This window comes from Chlorocebus sabaeus, chromosome 14 (assembly GCF_047675955.1).
Source record: "Chlorocebus sabaeus isolate Y175 chromosome 14, mChlSab1.0.hap1, whole genome shotgun sequence".
NCBI lineage: Eukaryota > Metazoa > Chordata > Mammalia > Primates > Cercopithecidae > Chlorocebus > Chlorocebus sabaeus.
In genome coordinates, this window is record NC_132917.1 from 27,809,537 (window position 1) to 27,828,660 (window position 19,124).

At 39.0% G+C, this 19,124-nt stretch overlaps 1 protein-coding gene across 7 annotated transcripts in view; it reads left to right on the top strand.

Moving 5' to 3' along the window:
• The window catches only part of BABAM2 (BRISC and BRCA1 A complex member 2), a 452,593-nt gene that overhangs the window by 237,523 nt on the left and 195,946 nt on the right, over positions 1–19,124 (top strand). For all 7 annotated transcript variants that reach the window (XR_012095242.1, XR_005243113.2, XM_038006214.2 and 4 more), the window contains one exon: positions 6,161–6,270. Coding sequence is in view for 5 of the 7 variants with exons in the window: in XM_038006214.2 (XP_037862142.1) it covers positions 6,161–6,270 (110 nt within the window). In the remaining 2 variants the exon portion in view is untranslated. The remainder of the gene's footprint in view (positions 1–6,160; positions 6,271–19,124) is intronic.

Sequence of the window (19,124 nt, forward strand, 5' to 3'; positions counted from 1 at the left end):
TAGAAAAAAATTAGTTGGGCGTAGTGGTGGGCACCTGTAGTCCCAGCTACTCGGGAGGCTGAGGCAGGAGAATGGCATGAACCCGGGAGGTGGAGCTTGCAGTGAGCTGAGATCCCACCACTGCACTCCAGCCTGGGTGACAGAGTAGGCGACAAAACTCGTAACTTTTGTCTGATGAAGTAGTTACCTAGACCTAGTTTTTGGTTACTTGAGGAATTACACTTAATTCTGAGTCTAGTTTAATACCATTTTAAAATGGTGCTTACTTAGGTGGGTGTGGTAGTTCATGCCTGTAGTCTCAGCTACTTGGGAGGCTGAGGCAGGAGGATCACTTGAGCCCAGGAGTTCAAGGCCAATAAACAGATAAACACAGAAGCACTTACTTGATTTTTGACATACTGTGTAATAGCTTCTGTATAGCCATTTGTACCCCCTGAGTGGTTTTGCTAGTAACAGTTATAACTTTAGCCTTTTTGAATTGAGGAATACAATGACTTTTTTACTGTCCTCTTACGTGACCTGGGATTTGCAGTATTTCTGGTTCAGCTAATGTCTTTCAGCAATTAGTGAATTGGTAGTTTGTACCTATATTGACACTAATGTTCTCAACATATAGGGACTTGTTTAATGACTGCTATCGTTACTTGGGATAATTAGCATATCAAAGGAGTAGAGCATAATGATAAATTGTACTTGGTTTACTTTCATTTCCAAGGCTAATTGTTGTTATTTTCTACACTCTTTTGATATTTGCAAAGAGCCCCAATTGAGAATAGTTATATAAATGAACCATTATGATCTGACCAGAAGTATTTTCTCTTATTAATGGGTGTATCCTTGGCAATACATAGTTCAGACTTGAGTTGGTTTTTTTGTTTGTTTGTTTTTAAATAAAATCTTTAGTAAGCATAGACTTAAGGAATTAAAGAAATAAATACTGAGAATCTTTCCTATTGAGAGCATTTTCCACTTAATTCCATCATTTATAACATCCGTCGTGGAACCCAAATATTCCTCTGTTTAGAAAAGCTAGTTCGGTGGTTTATTTCATTCATTTACTCATTCTTTTAGTTATCTCTGCATTAATTCTGTTTTTTCCACCAGTTACTCTGTATGTACTATGTTCCAGACACTAGGGGTGCAAGAATGAACAGGAAAATCTCCCAGCCTGCCAGGAGCTCACCTATAGTGAATATTCATTATACACCATAGGAACTTTTGGCTTTAATCAGGTGCTGAGCCAGACCCACTGTTACATCTCACCAGAGTATCATGGCCATTATTGCTTCACTGTATGTGTGTCAGTGCCTGGCAGACTTTTATAAAGGTGGGAGACAATATTCTTCTTTAGCTTTTTCAAATTCGGTATCTTTCCTCCCATTTTAGCCTTTTGCAGTTTCAAATGGTGCAGATAGAGAGCCCTGAAAATGTATACTTGTACGTTTTTAAATGTCCCCTACTTTGCTGTAACCACCCCCTGTTTTCCAAATGCTGCCATTAGTGGTTACAGTAATCATCCGTAATGTTAGCTTCTCAGAACCATGGTACAGGAGCTTCTTTTCTAATTTCCCAGATGGGAGGGAACACATGTACATGCTTGTTAGAGTTGCAGAAACTGGAAACAGCACTGTGTGGATTTGTATTTTTGGAATTCTATGGGCTTGTTTAAGCACTCAAATTCAAACTTAGATATCCATTAGGAATCAAATACCATTTCAGGGAAATCTCATGTGCCATACCAACAGAAATAAAACATATAAAACGAACTCCTGGAAATAACTAGTTTCATATTCAGACTCATGTTTTATGTACTTTTTTCACGATGCCAGATGATAAATGTTGATTATATAAACCAGGGTCATTCTGTTTGTTTGGAAGATTGTCTCTAAGCATTTCCGCTCTTTATTGAAATAGTAGTGAAATTGAAAGTTTAAAAGTCAGAAAGGGAAATAATTATAAATTATCCGTAGGCATATGGAATAAAGCCCCCAATTAAAAAGGATTTTAGTGGCCCCTGGTTCTTTGCAGTGTGTTTTTGCAAGGTTATGTGATTCGTGATCATAGCCTCTAGCCTTGACCTTACATAAGAAATCTTAGTTATTGGGGAAAGTTTTCTGAAAGTAAATGTTATTTCTCTTTTAATTGTCTTTTTTGACCAATCTGACTCACATAGGGCTACTTCTACACTTAGATCATAAAATGAATTCGTTCCCCTGAATGTCTTCAAGCTCAGCTTTAGCCTTAGTTTTAGATGTTTGATGAGTTTTAAAGTCATATTATATAATTGAGTAGTTTCTGTTTGTTGCAGACCTTAAGTATTTTTTACAGTTTTCATTTTTTTTTTTTTTTTTTTTTTTTTTTTTTGAGATGGAGTCTTGCTCTATCACACAGGCTGGAGTGCAGTGGCACGATCTCGGCTCACTGCAAGCTCCGCCTCCCGGGTTCACGCCATTCTCCTGCCTCAGTCTCCCAAGTAGCTAGGACTACAGGCACACGCCACCATGCCTGGATAATTTTTTGTATTTTTAGTAGAGACGGGGTTTCACCGTGTTAGCCAGGATGGTCTTGATCTCCTGACCTCGTGATCCACCTGCCTCGGCCTCCCAAAGTGCTGGGATTACAGGTGTGAGCCACCGTGCCTGGCCGTATTTTTTACAATTTTCATTCTCATTTTACAGAAAGGAAAGTTCAAAGTTGAATACTCTATCATCTATAAAAGAGCAAGAAGTGATCAGAAAGCTCAGACTTCTGACCTGGGCTCTCCTTTTAAAGTCACTAGTTCTGGAGGACTTGGTGTATTAACAAGGCCAGGAGCAGGGAGCCAGCATTTAGTTTCTAGGCATCATTGGTGACAAAAAAAAATTTGTAAAGTAGGTTCCTGAAAAATCTCTAGATGTAGAGAATAAAAGTGAGGGATGAACATTCATTTGTTCACTGATTTATTCATTCAGCTAACATTGAGTGGTTTCCGTATGCCAGATACTGTGCTAAGATCCTGCTCTTACCCACTCATCCCCCTCCTCACCCAATTAGAAACAGAACAGGACAAAACAAAACTATACTTCTTATATCATGCCACCTAAAAATATATTCCAGAGGTATTGCAAATCTACAATGTAAAACTAAAATTATAACAATATAAGATTAAAAACTAGAGAAGTAGTTACAGAACCTCAGAGTTATTGACCAGATTTAACTCTGCAAAAATCTAAATTTTCTGTCATGGCAGAAGAGCCCTCAAATGAAGTAAAAACTCAAAAAGAGAAAATAGTTTTAGCACATGTGACAGAAAAAGGTTAAGAAATCCAATGAACAACAACAACAAAGACTAAGAACCTGAAAGCAAGATGGATAATGGATTTGACTAGGAAATTTACAAAAGAAATGTAGATAATCAATAAATAAGTAAAAAGTTGCTCAGCCTCATTCATTGAATCTAAGTGGAGATACCGTTTTCCAGATGTTAAAAACAGTGTTAACAGCCAGTGTTATCCAGTGATTCAGGATGAGGGGAAGCAGGCTTATACAAACTCACAGGTCCAAATGTGAATTGTTGCAATTTTTTTAAATTTTTTAATTTGTATGTATTTATTTTTTTTTTGAGACAGAGTCTCACTCAGCCAGGCTGGAGTGCAGTGGCACCATCTCGGCTCACTGCAGCTGCCTCCCAGGCTCAAGCAATTCTCCTGCCTCAGCCTTCCGAGTAGCTGGGATTACAGGCGTGCACCACCACACCTGGCTAATTTTTGTGTTTTTGGTAGAGACAGGGTTTACCATGTTGGCCAGGCTGGTCTCGAACTCCTGACCTCAGGTACTCCACCCACCTTGGCCTCCCAAAGTGCTGGGATTACAGGCATGAGCCACCGCACCCAGTCTGTTGCAAAAGTTTTAGAAAATAATCTATCAAATTCTTTAGAAATGTAAAATGTTCATAACGTTTGACCCAACAAGCTCAGTTTTAGTTCTCTATTTAAAAATACAAGTCCCACTACTAACAGATGTGCACACACACATGTACACACACTGACACACACATACACACACAAAAGAATATTTATTGCAGCACTATCAAGTGGCCAAGAATTGTGAACAACCTGAAGTTTGTTGCTAAGGAAATGGTTTAATAAAAAATAAATCCATGCCATGAAATATTATGTGGCTATTTAAAAAGCAGTTGGTGGAGCGGTATGATTCCATTAGGGAAAACAAAACAGGAGGTTAAAGAGCTGTTTATATGCAAATGTGTTGTGTATATGTTTTTATGAGCATAAAGAAAGTAGTTTGAAGCTACCTACCCACACAGTTAATATTGGTTACTTTGAAAAATGGGGGGCGAGGGAGGAGTGGAAGAGCTTTTTCTTTATAAACTTCTATATGGTTTGACTTGGTAAGACAAGCCTAAATTTTGTAATCTAAAATTTTTTTAAAAAGAAAGAAAATGGAAAGGGAAGTGGCCAAAGAGATAGGAAAAGAACAGCAAGAAAAGAGAGTTTGGAGAGGCAAGTGGTTACCCATGTCAAATATTGGTTAGACATCAAGTAAGAAAAGGACAGAGAAGCATTTGGTGTATTTAGTGGTTACCCTTGGTGGGAACGGTCTTCATTGAACTTGTGGGGTCAGTAGTAGGCTATTGTTGTGGGCTAAGGGATAAGTGGAAGGGAAGGGAATAGAGAGTGGGTAGATAACTCTTCCAAGCAGTCTGTGAAGGGGAGGAGAGAGATGAGAGAGAATCCAAGGAACTCTGTAGAGTTCTGCAAGATTCTTTCCTTTCCTTTAAAAATGTTTCTTTTTTAGGATGGGAGAGACTTGTGGTTCTTGTCCCTGTGCATACATGTCACACTCATCCATCTTATAGGCACAAGAGAATGCAGAGCAAGGAGACTGAAGGTTCTGGAGTTGAGCAGGATGAGTGATGGCCAACTTCCCAGGATGAAAGAAAAGAAAGGGTGGCCTGACGGACAAAAGACATTGTATCTGAGGTTGAAGTTACAATGGCAAGCTCATGAGTAGTGAGTCTTAAAGTCTAGGTGTGACCCCTCCCTCTCTTGCTGCTGGTGTGGCTGCTGAAACCTCCTGAGGACCTATGAACTGATCCATAAATATAGGTCCATTCTTACCAGTCTCTATGAGTGAAAGATGTTAAGTGTTTAACACATATTAAGTGTTTAGTAATTAAGTGTTTAAAATTTGTATATTTGACTTGGAGCCACTACCAACCAAAAATAAATTAAGAGTCATTAAAATTTGGTATTCACAAATTAAAATCAATGTGTGCTACGAGATTTATTTTAATTCAGTATTTTATTCAGAAGTCTGGCAGACACCTGGTGCTTGGCAATAATCATAAAGCACATGCACATAGTTGTAAATTCCACAATTTTGATTCAGGACACTTCATCAGTGTATCATCAGCATTGGCCTGAGTTGGTTATAATATTCAGTTCCTGCTATTCTTGCTTTTTAATTATAAATTACAGTAAGTTTAGTTTTATCATTATCAGTTTAGCTTATTGTGTGTTATTTGGTTAACCTCACGATGTTTATTGGTACATACTTGGATCAACAATGTTTTGTCTTATAGTGTTCTTATAACTAGACTTTTAAATATGTATGTCTTGTGGTTCGCATGTGAATCATCCATTGTTATTTTGCCAAAGTAGGTGTGTACCTAACCCCCTTGTCATTTGCTTGTATGGTGACACTCTTCATGGTGATATGTTTCCTGGGAATTTTTGCTATTTAAATAACTTACAACATACTGTCAAGGTAGGTGTAAGAAAATTACTGGATTTTTAATTTTTTTGATGTCTTAGGATATAAATTATGTTTATAGTAATATGTTTACTGCAACTTAATTATATTTTTGCTGAATTCGTTGTTACCACCAGGTTCACTACCTGCCCCTTACCCCCGAATGTGGGAACAAGTGAGATAGGTGGAGGTCTTTCGCTTTGCTGTGGTGGGCTTTGCTCAGAAAGTTTAAAATCCATCCCTCTAGAGGAGTGGGTAGGTGTGTGGAAAGGATGTGCTAAGCAGCTAAGCTAAAGTGGAATAAGGGTAACTCACAGTCGTGGCTTCAAAGCCAGTGGACTGTGAGCTTGTCACTAATAAGATGTTAGGAGAACAGGTGCTGATGTTGTGTTTTTACTTCTTGTTTAAGGATGTAAATGAAGACCCTGGAGAAGATGTGGCCCTCCTCTCTGTTAGTTTTGAGGACACTGAAGCCACCCAGGTGTACCCCAAGCTGTACTTGTCACCTCGAATTGAGCAGTAAGTGTCATTAACATTAGGTAGCCTGGTGCTACTTCTTGCTAACCAATATGTCTCATTCTTTCTTTTGCCACTCTTGAACTCTTACATTTATTTCTCTTCATTGACTTTTGTTTCCTTAAAAAATTCATCATATTAAGAGTTTCAATTGCAGAGTAAATGCAGTTAGTACTTGCCGCTACACCCTTTTAGCAAGTGTTATTGTGCATTTGGTAACATGAATACTGTACCTTTGTAGAGAGAAAAGAATAGGCAGACTGAGTCCAAAATTGGGACTCCTTCCAGATGTTCCCTGGAGTTCGAATAGTTGTAGCCCACAGTGGGCTGCTAAACATCTTTAAAATATTTAGCAAAAACTGACTCAGAAGTTAGTAAAGCTCATATTAAAAATAGATGGCTTAAAAAGATAACATGTTTTATTTTGCTGCATCGAAGTAACTGTGTATAATTTTACACAACATTCAGGCTACATGGCAGAAGTAGTTTGATATCGCATTTGTGTTCTAACCAAGTAACATTATTCATCAGTAATGAATTTTGTAAGGCCTGGATTCATAGTGTGCGTATTGTGGGTGAAATGCTTTAGTAGCTTATTCTACTTCAAAGGAAGCTGCGGTTCATTGAAAATGGATTATAAGCAGAGTTGGTTGGGAACTTCTGACAGGACAGATTTTTCATCAGCAGAGAGAGTTTTTACAGACTCTGATTGAAATGTATTATTAAACTTCTCTGTGAGTTATTTAGTCACAGTTGACTGATTTCTGTCTGTGAGTAGATGTGGTCACTATCTAGCATTCTTAGTAAAAATACTGAGCCATTTTTACACCTTCCCACCTTAGTTGCTCTAATTTATAAATCATGGACACATCATCTTAAAAACCAATATGACACAGCTGTTTATACTCAAATATGGGAGCTTATGAACATCAATAATCTATAGGCATTCTCTTTTTTTAAAATATATCTGACACAGCACCTAGAACAGGATTTTACAGTAGCAGGCACTCAATGAATGTTTAATTTTTGTTTTGAGACAGCGTCTCACTCTGTCACCCAGGCTGGAGTATATTGGCATGCTTATGACCAGCCTCGACCTCCTGGGCTCAAGTGATCCTCCTACCTCAGCCTCCCAAGTGGCTAAGACTCCAGGTGCCACCATGCATGCCTAATTTTTTTATTTTTATTTTTGTAGAGACCAGGTCTCGCTATATTGCCCAGGCTAGTCTCAAACTCCTGGGCTCAAGTGATTCTCCTGCCTCGGCCTCCCAAAGAATGGTTTTTTTGTTTTGTTTTGTTTGTTTGTTTTGAGACAGAGTCTCACTCTGTCATCCAGGCTGGAGTGCAGTGGTGCAGTCTCAGCTCACTGCAACCTCCACCTTCTGGATTCAAGTGATTCTTGGATTTCAGCCTCCCGAGTAGCTGGGACTACAGGCACAAGCCACCACGTCCAGCTAATTTTTTGTATTTTCTGTAGAGACAGAGTTTCACCATGTTGGCCAAGCTGGTCTTGAACTCCTGACCTCAGGTGATCCGCCTGCTTCGTCACCCCAAAGTGCTAGGATTACAGGCATGAGCCACAGTGCCTGGCCCCAAAGAGTCTTTTATTATTTTTTTAATTGAAAATACTGACCCATATTAGTAAGCGATCAGTGGATACCAGAGGCAGTAGAATGATGTGGCATAAGGCACGGGCTCTGAGTCAAGCAGATCTGGTTTAAACCTGGTTCCTGCCGCTCACCAGCTGGCACAAAATATAACTTCTCTGAGCTTGTTTCCTCAGTCATAAAATAGACATAATAATACCTATTTCGTAGTGTTGTTTTCAGGATTATATTAATACTGTTTATAAAGCATTAATCACAGTGCCTGGCACTGTAGCAAACACTCAGCAAGTAATAGCCATGAATGTTATTATTATTGATATAGTTCATAGGAGAAGAACGAGTGAGTGTTTAGCAGGGATAAGCTTGGGCAGAAAAAGAGAGGATGGGTAAATAAGGGAGCAAGTACCAGTTCTAGCGTAGCCACTCATTGTATAACTAATGAGTTAAATTACAAAGGTGCTTTGGTGATGAGAAAAGAGTTAATGAAACAATTGCAAGATGTGGGCAATATGAATATATTAGTTAAGTTGCAGGCAATAGTTTGCCAGCTCAGAAAAACATTTGTTCCAGCAGCTAGGTTGTTTTTCTTGGAGGTTACTACACCTAATTTGCAAATAAACTTGCTAATAAAGTATTCTCACTCTAAAAATCTAAAATGTGTGGGAAATGATTAGGGAAAGGTATATTTTAAAAGTCATTTTTCCTGTCTCCAAAGTCCAGCTTTCTCATGTCCTTCCTCCCTTTTTTTTTCCTTCTTCTTTTTTGTGTTAAAAACTCTCCACAGCATACCCTTTTAGATCATTTTTCGGTTACTTTCCCTCATATACTGTGTCCTTCAGCCAGACCTGAGCACTTGAAGTTTTCTTACGTTGCCAGCACTCTCTTGCCTCTGTACCTTTGCTAAAGTTGCTCCTTCCATGTCCAAGGCCCTTCTCTAACCCCCTCTTCCTGTTGAAATACTATACCCTTTCTAAGGCCTTATTCAAATGCCATCTCTACCAACCATTTCCCCTGAGGACAATTAGTCTAGCCTTCCCCAGAGCTCTTTGTAACACTGAGTTTATATTAATCTTTAATCTATATTTATATTATAATCTACCCATCATAGCTTTAATTGGTGATACAGATTATTTAAACTCTTTTGCTGAATTGCAAGCTACAGGACAAGTCTTTTCTTTAATGCCTTGCATAAATGCAATACACAGTTATCAGTTGCCTAATTGGCAGTCTTCTAGGTGAATAAGTAGTTCTCACCAAAATATTGAAAAATGCCTCACTGAAAGGTCTTGTACTTTTTTCCTGCTTGATACAAATTCACTTGGTAGAACTACGTTTATAATACCAAAACAAACTACCAAACATTCTTTTTTTTTTTTTTTTTTTTTTTTTTTGAGACGGAGTCTCGCTCTGTCGCCCAGGCTGGAGTGCAGTGGCCAGATCTCAGCTCACTGCAAGCTCCACCTCCCGGGTTCACGCCATTCTCCTGTCTCAGCCTCCCGAGTAGCTGGGACTACAGGCGCCCGCCACCATGCCCGGCTAATTTTTTGTATTTTTAGTAGAGACAGAGTTTCACCATGTTAGCCAGGATGGTCTCGATCTCCTGACCTCGTGATCCGCCCACCTTGGCCTCCCAAAGTGCTGGGATTATAGGCATGAGCCACCGCGCCCGGCCACATTCTTATATCTTTAAGTAGAAGTTTTCAAAACGAGGTTTTAGAGAAAGATTAACATAAAAGAAATAAACTTGGGGTATGACTTCTATAAGGGCTTAGATATTTGCTAAAGTTATTAATACTTTTGATTAATTCTTCCAGAGTTCAGAGCATAGAACAGACATAATGCCATTTTAAGAGGGCCATAGTCATGGGATTGGTTTTGAGAACTGACTGTGCTAAGCTCTCATTTGTGTTCTGTGTTTTATACTATCTTGTCAACTCTTAGCTATCCAAGCATTGATTATAGACTCAGACTTGGAGAGTTCTTTCAAGAGTCATAGGAAAAGCATCCCATGTGGACCCGCCCAAAGCCGATGTCAAACTCTTGCCCCAGCTGAGGCTTGTACTCCGTTTGGCTTCTGCTATGGCTCTTTCTAGGAAGTCCCAAGCCCCATGCAGTACATTTGACAGGGAGAGGCTCAGGGGAGACCAATAGTCCCATCCACACTGGGTAAAAATTACCAAGAGAAGACTTGCATTCCCACCATCTCCATGGGCATAGAGAAATATCGTAGACCTGGGGGGAACCCCATTCCATTCTGACTGTTCCTCTGTCCCAGCTTGTCCATGCAGTAGGCAAAGATATTATACTCACGTTAACTACTCCCAGCAACTGGTAAACAAAAAGACTACTTTTGGGTCTTGTCATCATATGTAGGAAAAAATATTGATTTGTTGTACCCTAAAAAGACTACAAATTAGACAAACCTGACAAAAGGGAACATCTGTGAGATTCGTTGGTGGAAGACTCCGAAATGTATTCTAATTTGATGAAGCTCTGAAATGTGATCCCACTTCTGAATCTGTTTGCCTAGGGTCCTGGAATAGTTGTTTGGCGTCTCTGGCAGCCCTGCCGCACATGGCTGCATGCCCTTAACGATGCTTACATGCATATTGTTTACCGGTCTCCCACTGCGCATTTCTATGGCTTGCAGAGTAAATGCTTCTGAGAAGAACTTTGTGTTCTTGCACAAGGGACATTTATGAAATAAACATACTTCTGGCTCTATACATTTGTTTTCCAAGGAACCAAAACCAATCAGTTGAATTAGACATGAGTAAGTTCTGTTAATTTAAAAAAGAAAAAAGTCAGTGGTGAGCTATGTTAAAAAAAAAAAAAAAAAAAAAAAAAAAGCTAGTAGTCAGTGATGCAAATTAGATTTTAGTTGAATATTAGAAGAGGGGAAAAAACAGTTTCTCAACCAGTTGCTTTTTTTTCCCCTGGCAGAAAAGCTGTGAATTTTAAGGTTACATCATCAGAGCTGGCGCGAAACACGCTCTACCTTTCCCTCTTCCCCAGATTGTTGGCAGTTGTAGTAGTGAAACCAAAGGTGAAATGGGCATAAGAATCTGCATAGCACTCTTCCCCAAAAGGTATGGGCCCTTTTCTTGGCTTGAGCCACTTTGTGGGAGTGGTTTAAAGACAACCAGCTTCCTCATTCCCTGTGCTGTTCCCACTCGGTGCATAAAAAGAGGACTTCAGCCCTGAGGCAGACCAGGTGGCATCTTTCACAAGTACAGAATTTGTTTTTAGAACTTTTTGTTAAGTTACATCTGCCTTGGAAATGAGTACTCAAAACTTCCCAGCCCACAAACGCTCACTATTATTGAGGCCTGTGTACCTGCAATATGCATGTTTGTTCTTTCAGGCAACAGAAACCCAATGAGAATCGACCACGTGTGAGGCCCTTTGCTAGGTGCTTCAGAGGCTGTCAGCATACATGAAATGTGGCTCATCCCGTTAATTTCCTTATAGTAAGGGGATAAGAACAAATACGGCAAGGTGCGACTTGTGGTTTAATAGAAAAGGCATATTAATACATGGCATCAGAAGCGCCCTGTTCCTTCACTTACTGGCTGGCAATCTTGGCTTAAGTTAACGTTTTTGAGCTTCATTTCATCTTCTGTGAAGAGGAATAAATCTAAGTTTCCGTTTCATCTACTCCAAGTCGGGAGGTAGATGAGAAAGACCCTACTGCTGTGCCTGGCCCATGGTTGATGCTTAGTTAGTGCTCCTTGAGAAAATACTTATTAATCCTATAAGAGGTCAAGAGAGTGGGAGATCACATTTCCATTTGACTTGGTGGAGAAGGGGCTTTGGAAGATTATGGAACGCCTGGCTTTTCTAGAGATTAAATATTCAGTACTGTAACAATAACAGATATGTATTTGTTTAGTACTTTAAAATATTCAAACTGCTTTTCACTTTACCATTCCATCTGATCCTCATGATAGTATGCCTATCATATGTTTTATAATATAGCTTTTTTCTTCTGTAAGTTGGAGTGTTTAGATCCTTCCTTGTCTCTTTCACTGCTTCTACTTCCTTTTTTCAACCCATTAGATTATGCTAAATTGTGCTTCCTGTGATAACATCTCTAGATACTTTTGTGACATTGCCTGTTTGTGGATGACACCCAGATCCCCATTTCTAATCTCAGCTTTTCTCCCTGCTTACAGATCTGTTTCTCTAACCACTAGATAGACATGTCTATCTGTATGTTCAGTTGATACCTCAAATTCAAAGGGCCTGAAACTAAACTCATCATTCCCCCAATAAGGTAATGTTTCTTCTTTACAGCCTATTTTTATTCATGACACTCATGTCTTCTTGGTGCCCAGGTGGTACATCTTAAAGGCATTGAACATACCTCATGCCCATTAGCCAGCCAGTTGTTTTGGACTACAAACCACTCTCCACAATGTCTCTGAGTATTATTATTCCTACTGTCATTACCTAGTTCAGTCTTTCAGTTGCCATGGGTCCTGAGGGACTCTTCTAGTTTCTTCCAATTTCAGTTTATCCGTGCGGAACTGTCACTGTCCTTCTGAAATAAATTCTAGTCCTGTAACGTCCTTGCTAAGAAGCTTCAATGCCTCTCTGTTGCCAAGTGAAGTAAATGCACAACTCTCCATCTGGCATTCAGAGTCTGCGATATAGTCCTGCTCACTTTTCCACTCTAGGCTGGACTCTACGTGTATCCTATTGTCCAGCCAAACTGAGAATTTTGTGATTTCCTGAACACACCTTGTGTTTTTTTCACTTCCATACCTTGCTCAGGCTACTCCTTAGACCAGAACATTGAATTTATTTACCTCCCCCGCAGGGTCTGTTAAAGTCCTGCTCATGTTCTTAGATCTTCTCAGTCACCGCCTCCTCCATGGAACTTTTCCTGACCACTACTGCCTGCCTCCACAATGGCACCACACTTTTCCCCTCTGTGTTTGTGCCTCCTTTGTCGTATTGCCTCCCTGGCCTCTAAACTCTTTAAGGCCTGGGTCTCTTTTCCATCAGTTGAGGGCTGATGAGCCACAGCCCATCTCTGGCCAAGCTGGCCCTAGCCAGGCCCCTGCCCAAGTGCAACCGCAGTCTCCATTGACAGGTCTGGCTGGAGAGGCAGAAAGCTGTGACACTATGTGCATGTTAAGACAGTGGGTTTTCACAGTCATTTCTTGTTGTTGTACCTTGTGGCTAGCCAGGAGGATAGCTTCCTTTATGGTCACTTGTTCATGTTTCTGAGAGGTGGAGCCCTATTTCATAAGAGTGGTTTATCAGCTGAATCCTGGAGGTGGAATATGACTTTGTTCTCCTGTGACCTATGTGACCTCATATAGCCCTGTTGGCGTCTCCAGCCTCCCCTCCCCTGCCTTTACCCCACAGCGTGCCTGGCAGCACACATGTTCTCTTGGAATATTTGGATAGCCTGGGATCTACAAGGGCTGGGATAAAGGGAAACTTGGCGAACTGAAAATTAAAATAATACTACTTAAAATTATGGGTGAGTAAGGATATTAAATTCAGACAAATTGGATCAAATACATTTTTTAAAAGCAGTAAGCAAGTTCAATATATTGGTATATGTGATTTTATTTACCACCAAATTTGATATCTCAACAGAATGGAAAATTTTCATTTTAGATGCTTAAAAGATTTTTAGAGCAATTAGAAAACTTGTATAACTAACAGATATAGATTTTAAAGAAAAAATTATTGCCTTAAAAAAAATTCTGTATCAGTCATCTCAAAAAAGAGACCTTCCAGATCTCATGTGTTAGGATTTAAGTAATAGAACGTAATAGTAAACATGGTTTAATTTAACCTTACTCATGTTTTCTTGAGTCAGTGAGATAATCCTATAATAAATATTGTGCTCCTGGAGAGTTTTTTTCTTTACTGCTTTGATAAATAGACGGTCCTGAGTATGCTAAGGCAGCCAGCTCTCAGGAGAAGATATGTATTTGATTTTGGTAGAGAGAGCTGTCTTATCCTCTAGGGACTTGAGATGTTCGTTTTACTAGTCTGGGAGGAGGGCCAAAAGGGTTCTTCGTGACTTAGAGTGGAATTCTGAAAAGTAAGTTCAGCAAGTTTTCATTAGTGAGTTTGGCCTTTTGTCTTGCCTGTGCCTCCCAAAAGATCAAGAGCTCAGCCTTTGCTTTGAAATATTACAAAAAAGAACCAGAACAGAATTTAGTTGGGGGAGAAAATCAATCAGCCCCAAAATATCATATTTTTGGAAACATTCTGGTGTAGAACTCCCACCTCCCTAGCCACTTAAGTTAGTGATATCTCAGTGTTTTTATCTAGCTTCCTTTTTAGGCAGAAAATACACATTTAGAAAGACGATGTATATAAATCTGTGATAACTCAAATCTCACTGGTACATGTTTCTTAAACTTGTTTGACCCTTAAGTTCTGTCTTAAATTTATTTTGAGTCTTGGGGAAGTTCTGTGCCTTATTTCTCTTAAATGCTATACTCCTCTCTACAGCACAATAATTAGTCTAAAGCTATAAGATATACTATATCTTAATTTAAAAAATCAGGCCTAGCACCTTTCTGCAAAACATCTCAAGGGTTTCGTGCAGAATTTTTTTCTGCCGTGAAGATGAGAAATTCATGATTTCCAGTTTAACACTATCTCTTAACAGCAAAGCTCTTCACACCGATCATTACTGTTTTATGCAGTTGCTGTTCATTTATATTTATTCACAAGTAGGAAAACATTCCTCAGTGGAAGGTCTGAGATGCAAAGTGCTAGTTAACAAAAACGTTGAGCAAAGAAATCAGAAAGTAGAAGGGAAAATGCCCCCAGGATGTCCCAGAACTGATGGAAGATATCAACCCTCAGATTGAGAAAGTCCAGTGAATCTCAAACAGGCCAAATAAAAAGAAATTGACATCTAGACGTATCATAAGGAAACTGTACAACACCAGAGATTAAAAATAACCAAAGTTGACAAGGTACGTTTAAAGGAATAGCAGATTGACACAGACCTCTTTGAAGATCTAATGAGAGCCATAGACTTCACCCCAGAAAAATATATATGCATAAAAAGTTTAAATATAGTTTGGAGAGTAACACACCTTCCCCTGTAGCCAATTCCTAAACCTCGTTTAACAATCTGTATTCTACAGTTCAGTTCTGCATTTTTAATGTCTTCCATATTGTCTCATACTAGAATAGTCACTATAGCTTCATATCTAATATTTAAAGTGTGAATTATCATCTAATACTTCCTGTCTTCCCATCCCCCAAATCTACACTTCTCCCATATTCTTTATTTTCATTAATGGCTTTACCCTCTTTCTAATGACCCTAGCCATGACACCCAGGCATCCTATTTTTGACCTCTTGCTATTGCTTCCCATATCTAATCGATTGCCAGTTCATTCTGCTTGTACGTCATATCTCATGTTCATCTCCTCACCCTTGCCCCAGCCTGTTTCAAGCCTCTAGGTATCTTATTCTTTGCTAGATTAATCTTAATAAAACGGAGCTTGATCCCTCTCACTTCCTTGGTACAACAGCCTTTATGCCTCTTTACAGGACAGACCATGCAGGAAAACTGCATATGATCTTATACTCTCTGAGAAGCCTCAGTGCCCACCACACTCACAGCCTGCTATGGGCCATGTGCCCCAGATACCTGAGCCATAGGTAGTAGGACTAGGGATAGGTACTATAGGAATTGTTCTTAATTTGGAGGAAGCGTAACTATGTTTAAAAATTTTTATTCAACTGGGCGCGATGACTCATATCTGTAATCCCAGCACTTTGGGAAGCTGAGGCGGGGGATCACTAGCTGGGAGGCTGAGGCAGGAGAATCGCTTGAACCTGAGAGGTGGAGGTTGCAGTGAGCTGAGAACGCGCCATTGCACTCCAGCCTGGGTGACAAAAGTGAAACTCCATCTCAAAGAAAAAATAAAAGAAAAAAAAAAGAGAGAGAGACCATCCTGGCCAACATGGTGAAACCCCGCCTCTACTAAAAATGCAAGGATTAGCTGGGCATGGTGGCACACGCCTCTAGTCCCAGCTACTTGGGAGGCTGAGGCAGAAGAATCCCTTGAACCTGGGAGGCAGAGGTTGCAGTGAACTGGATTGCACCACTGCACTCCAGCCTGGTGACAGACCGAGACTCGGTCTCAAAAAAAAAAAAAAAAAAAAAAAAAAAAAAAAAAAAATTATTCAACACCTCTTAGTGTTTTGTTGCAGGACGACTCCAGCTTATCCAGTTAGCCATATTGCTAGATGTCTTTCTGTATTGTGTCTTGATTATTCCAGTTTTCTACAAGGATTGACTGGGATTACAGATGTGCTCTGAGTGACATCCTAGAGATATTCTAGCTGTGTAGCTGTTGAAACACTTTCCTGTTTTCCTTTAGTTCTTGTGACTTTATATTAAACTTTTATCCTTTGCGATGACTTATCTGAGCTACTGATATCTCTCAACAGGAATAGTAACTGGTCTCCTTGCGTCTCCTTTTTCCCCACTTCAGTCTAGTTGCCACATTACAGACAGTGGTTGTCTGAAAACACAAATCTGATCTATCATTCTCTTGCTTAAAAACAGAGTTTATTACTTTTCCTTGTAATAAACAGAGTTTATGACTTTTCCTCGTAAATGATCACTCATCAGCTTTATCCAACTCAATGCTTTCCCTGCATCTCTCAGGCATATTTCTTTTTTTTTCTACCTATATCTCTTTCTATTATCAAGTTCTAGCATTTATTTCTTCATACTGTCTTGAAGTCTGAACTCTAAGTCTTTAATTCCTCCTATCCTGTTGTTTCAGTGACTTTCCCCTTCAATCCTTTATGTCAAACACTTGATGGAAGTAGAAACCAATGTATAAAAAAGGTAGCTTCAGGTTATAAAACAGATGGTCATCAAAACTGTGAAACCATTATTCCAATATCTTCCAAGGATGAGGACCTTTTTTTTTTTACTGTCAAAACCTTTTATATGGGGATGGGAGAAGGGCTTGACTACAAAGAGGCAGTACAAGGCAGTTTGTTTAGAATGATGGAATTATTCTCTGTTGTCACGGTGAATATGTAACTCTACACATTTGTCAAAACCCATAGAGCTGTATATCACAAAGAGTAAATTGTACTATGGGTAAAAAATAAATTTCAAAAATATTTCATAGATTCCTAGAGATAGAAGTAATACTTTTAGCATTTCATTTTAATAAATGAATTCAAAATGCCTTTTAAATATACTTGTATTTTTTAATCACAACAGTATGAGTATATATGTGAAAGATGAATACATGTATAGATGTATATATGCACATATTGTATATGTGCTATATGTATATGTGATATATACACACGTAACACAAGTGTATAAAAGATACCTGTAGCTATGTGTGTGTATATACACATATGTATACATATGCATTGTCTTAGCTTGGCATGCCATAACAAAATACCATAGACTGGATGGCTTAAATGGTAGAAGTTTATTTCTCACAGTGTGGTTGCTAAAAACATTTCAGATCAAGGTGCTAATATATTTGGAGTCTGGTGATGACCCTCTTCCTAGCTTGCAAATGGCCACATTCTTGCTGTACCCTCACACAGTAGAGTGGAAGCCCTCATATCTCTTCTTTTTCTTATAAAAGTACTAATCCCATCATGGGGACTCTACCCTCATGACCTGATCTAAACCAAATCACTTTCCAGAGGCCCCACCTCCTAATACTGTGGCATTGGGGGTTAGGGCTTCAACATGTGAATTTTGGGGGCATAAATATTCAGTTCATAACATACACATATAGTATATGTATGTATATATCACACACATACACACACACAGAGCATTTATTCAGTCTTCAAACAATGGTTGGTGTGTGATCGTGTAGTAAACTTGTTCTAACAACCCTAAACCCCCACGATGCCATGAGGCCAACAGATTGGGAACATTTGTTGTAAAGGATATATAATGAATGATCATTTTTCCAAGAATTCTGTTGTTCATGTTTATTGTTATTTGCTTAAATAAGAACACATTTTAACTTCTTTCTTGCTCTCGATAGCTAACATAATATAATTATGATGTTAGGAAGCAGTTTTTACCCCTATTAATTGCAGAATGAGAGATTCATGAAGACCTCTCATACTCTGATGCCTCCCCACCCAACATAAACATCTAGGTTTCCTAATTTAGTTCATGGTGGGGACAGAAGAACTCCAAAAGGAGCAAGGCTCTAGGGTATTGAAACCAACACTTCAGAGCTTTCCTCTTGTGTTAGGACCGTGACCTCATTAAGCTCATGTTGTTCACAGCACTGGTTCCTCCAGAGCCCCTGGCTCTCAGATTTTCCATGATTTTCTCATATCAGTATGTTTCTGTCTAGACAATGATCAATGATTGGTCTGTTATATTAATAAAGCATCATTTACTTAGTTTTCAGGGCAAAATATCAATGTGGATGTGGGGTATGTCAGGTGGATTTTAAAAATAAAGTTGTTCTACTTCATCTTTGCTGTAAAAGGTATGTTATGTCCACAGCATGGTTTTAAAGGGTAATTATTTAGTATCTAAAGTAATGGTATGGTTCTTGATTACAAGTTTGGTGTAAGTAGGCAGTGACTAAGGCTCTTCATGTGTAAAATTCATATATAAAGTGGAGCTCTGTACATTGTTGTTGTTGGAGGAACAGTCTAACATCAATGTTTTCAGAGTTTACTATGTGAAGTTTTATTAAAGAGCATGTAATTTGATCCTGGTATGTCTGATTTTGAGTCCCGTAATGGGACTAATGATCATATTGGAGTTTTTCTAGACTTGTTAAAATTCAGACACGCTGTCTTTCACTAGCAACACTAATGACTTAATGAATAGGGAAGGCTTTAGTTTAAAACAAAACAAATGATGGGTTAATATAATATTGTAAATAGGACTATGGAATGAACCTCCTGTCTGTGAACATTATCTTTTATAGACAGCTTCAACAAAATAGAGGTCATTTTTGAAAAAGCCTGAAATCTACCTTGGCAAATTTCAGCTGAACCAAACCATTAATTTGAAGAGGTTATATATATCAGTAGAAAATTCACTTTACTGACAACCTTTTTTCCCTACATGCAAAGAACTTTCCCTCCCACTTTTTAATCCCTCCCCTCCCTACTCCACCCCAATCTTTAAAAAGTATGATGTCAGATTGGGTTTCTTTGTGCCAAGTTTTTATCCTGGAACAGATTTTTATAGCCATGTTTCTCTGAGAAAAGGAGTTTATGACCAAATGG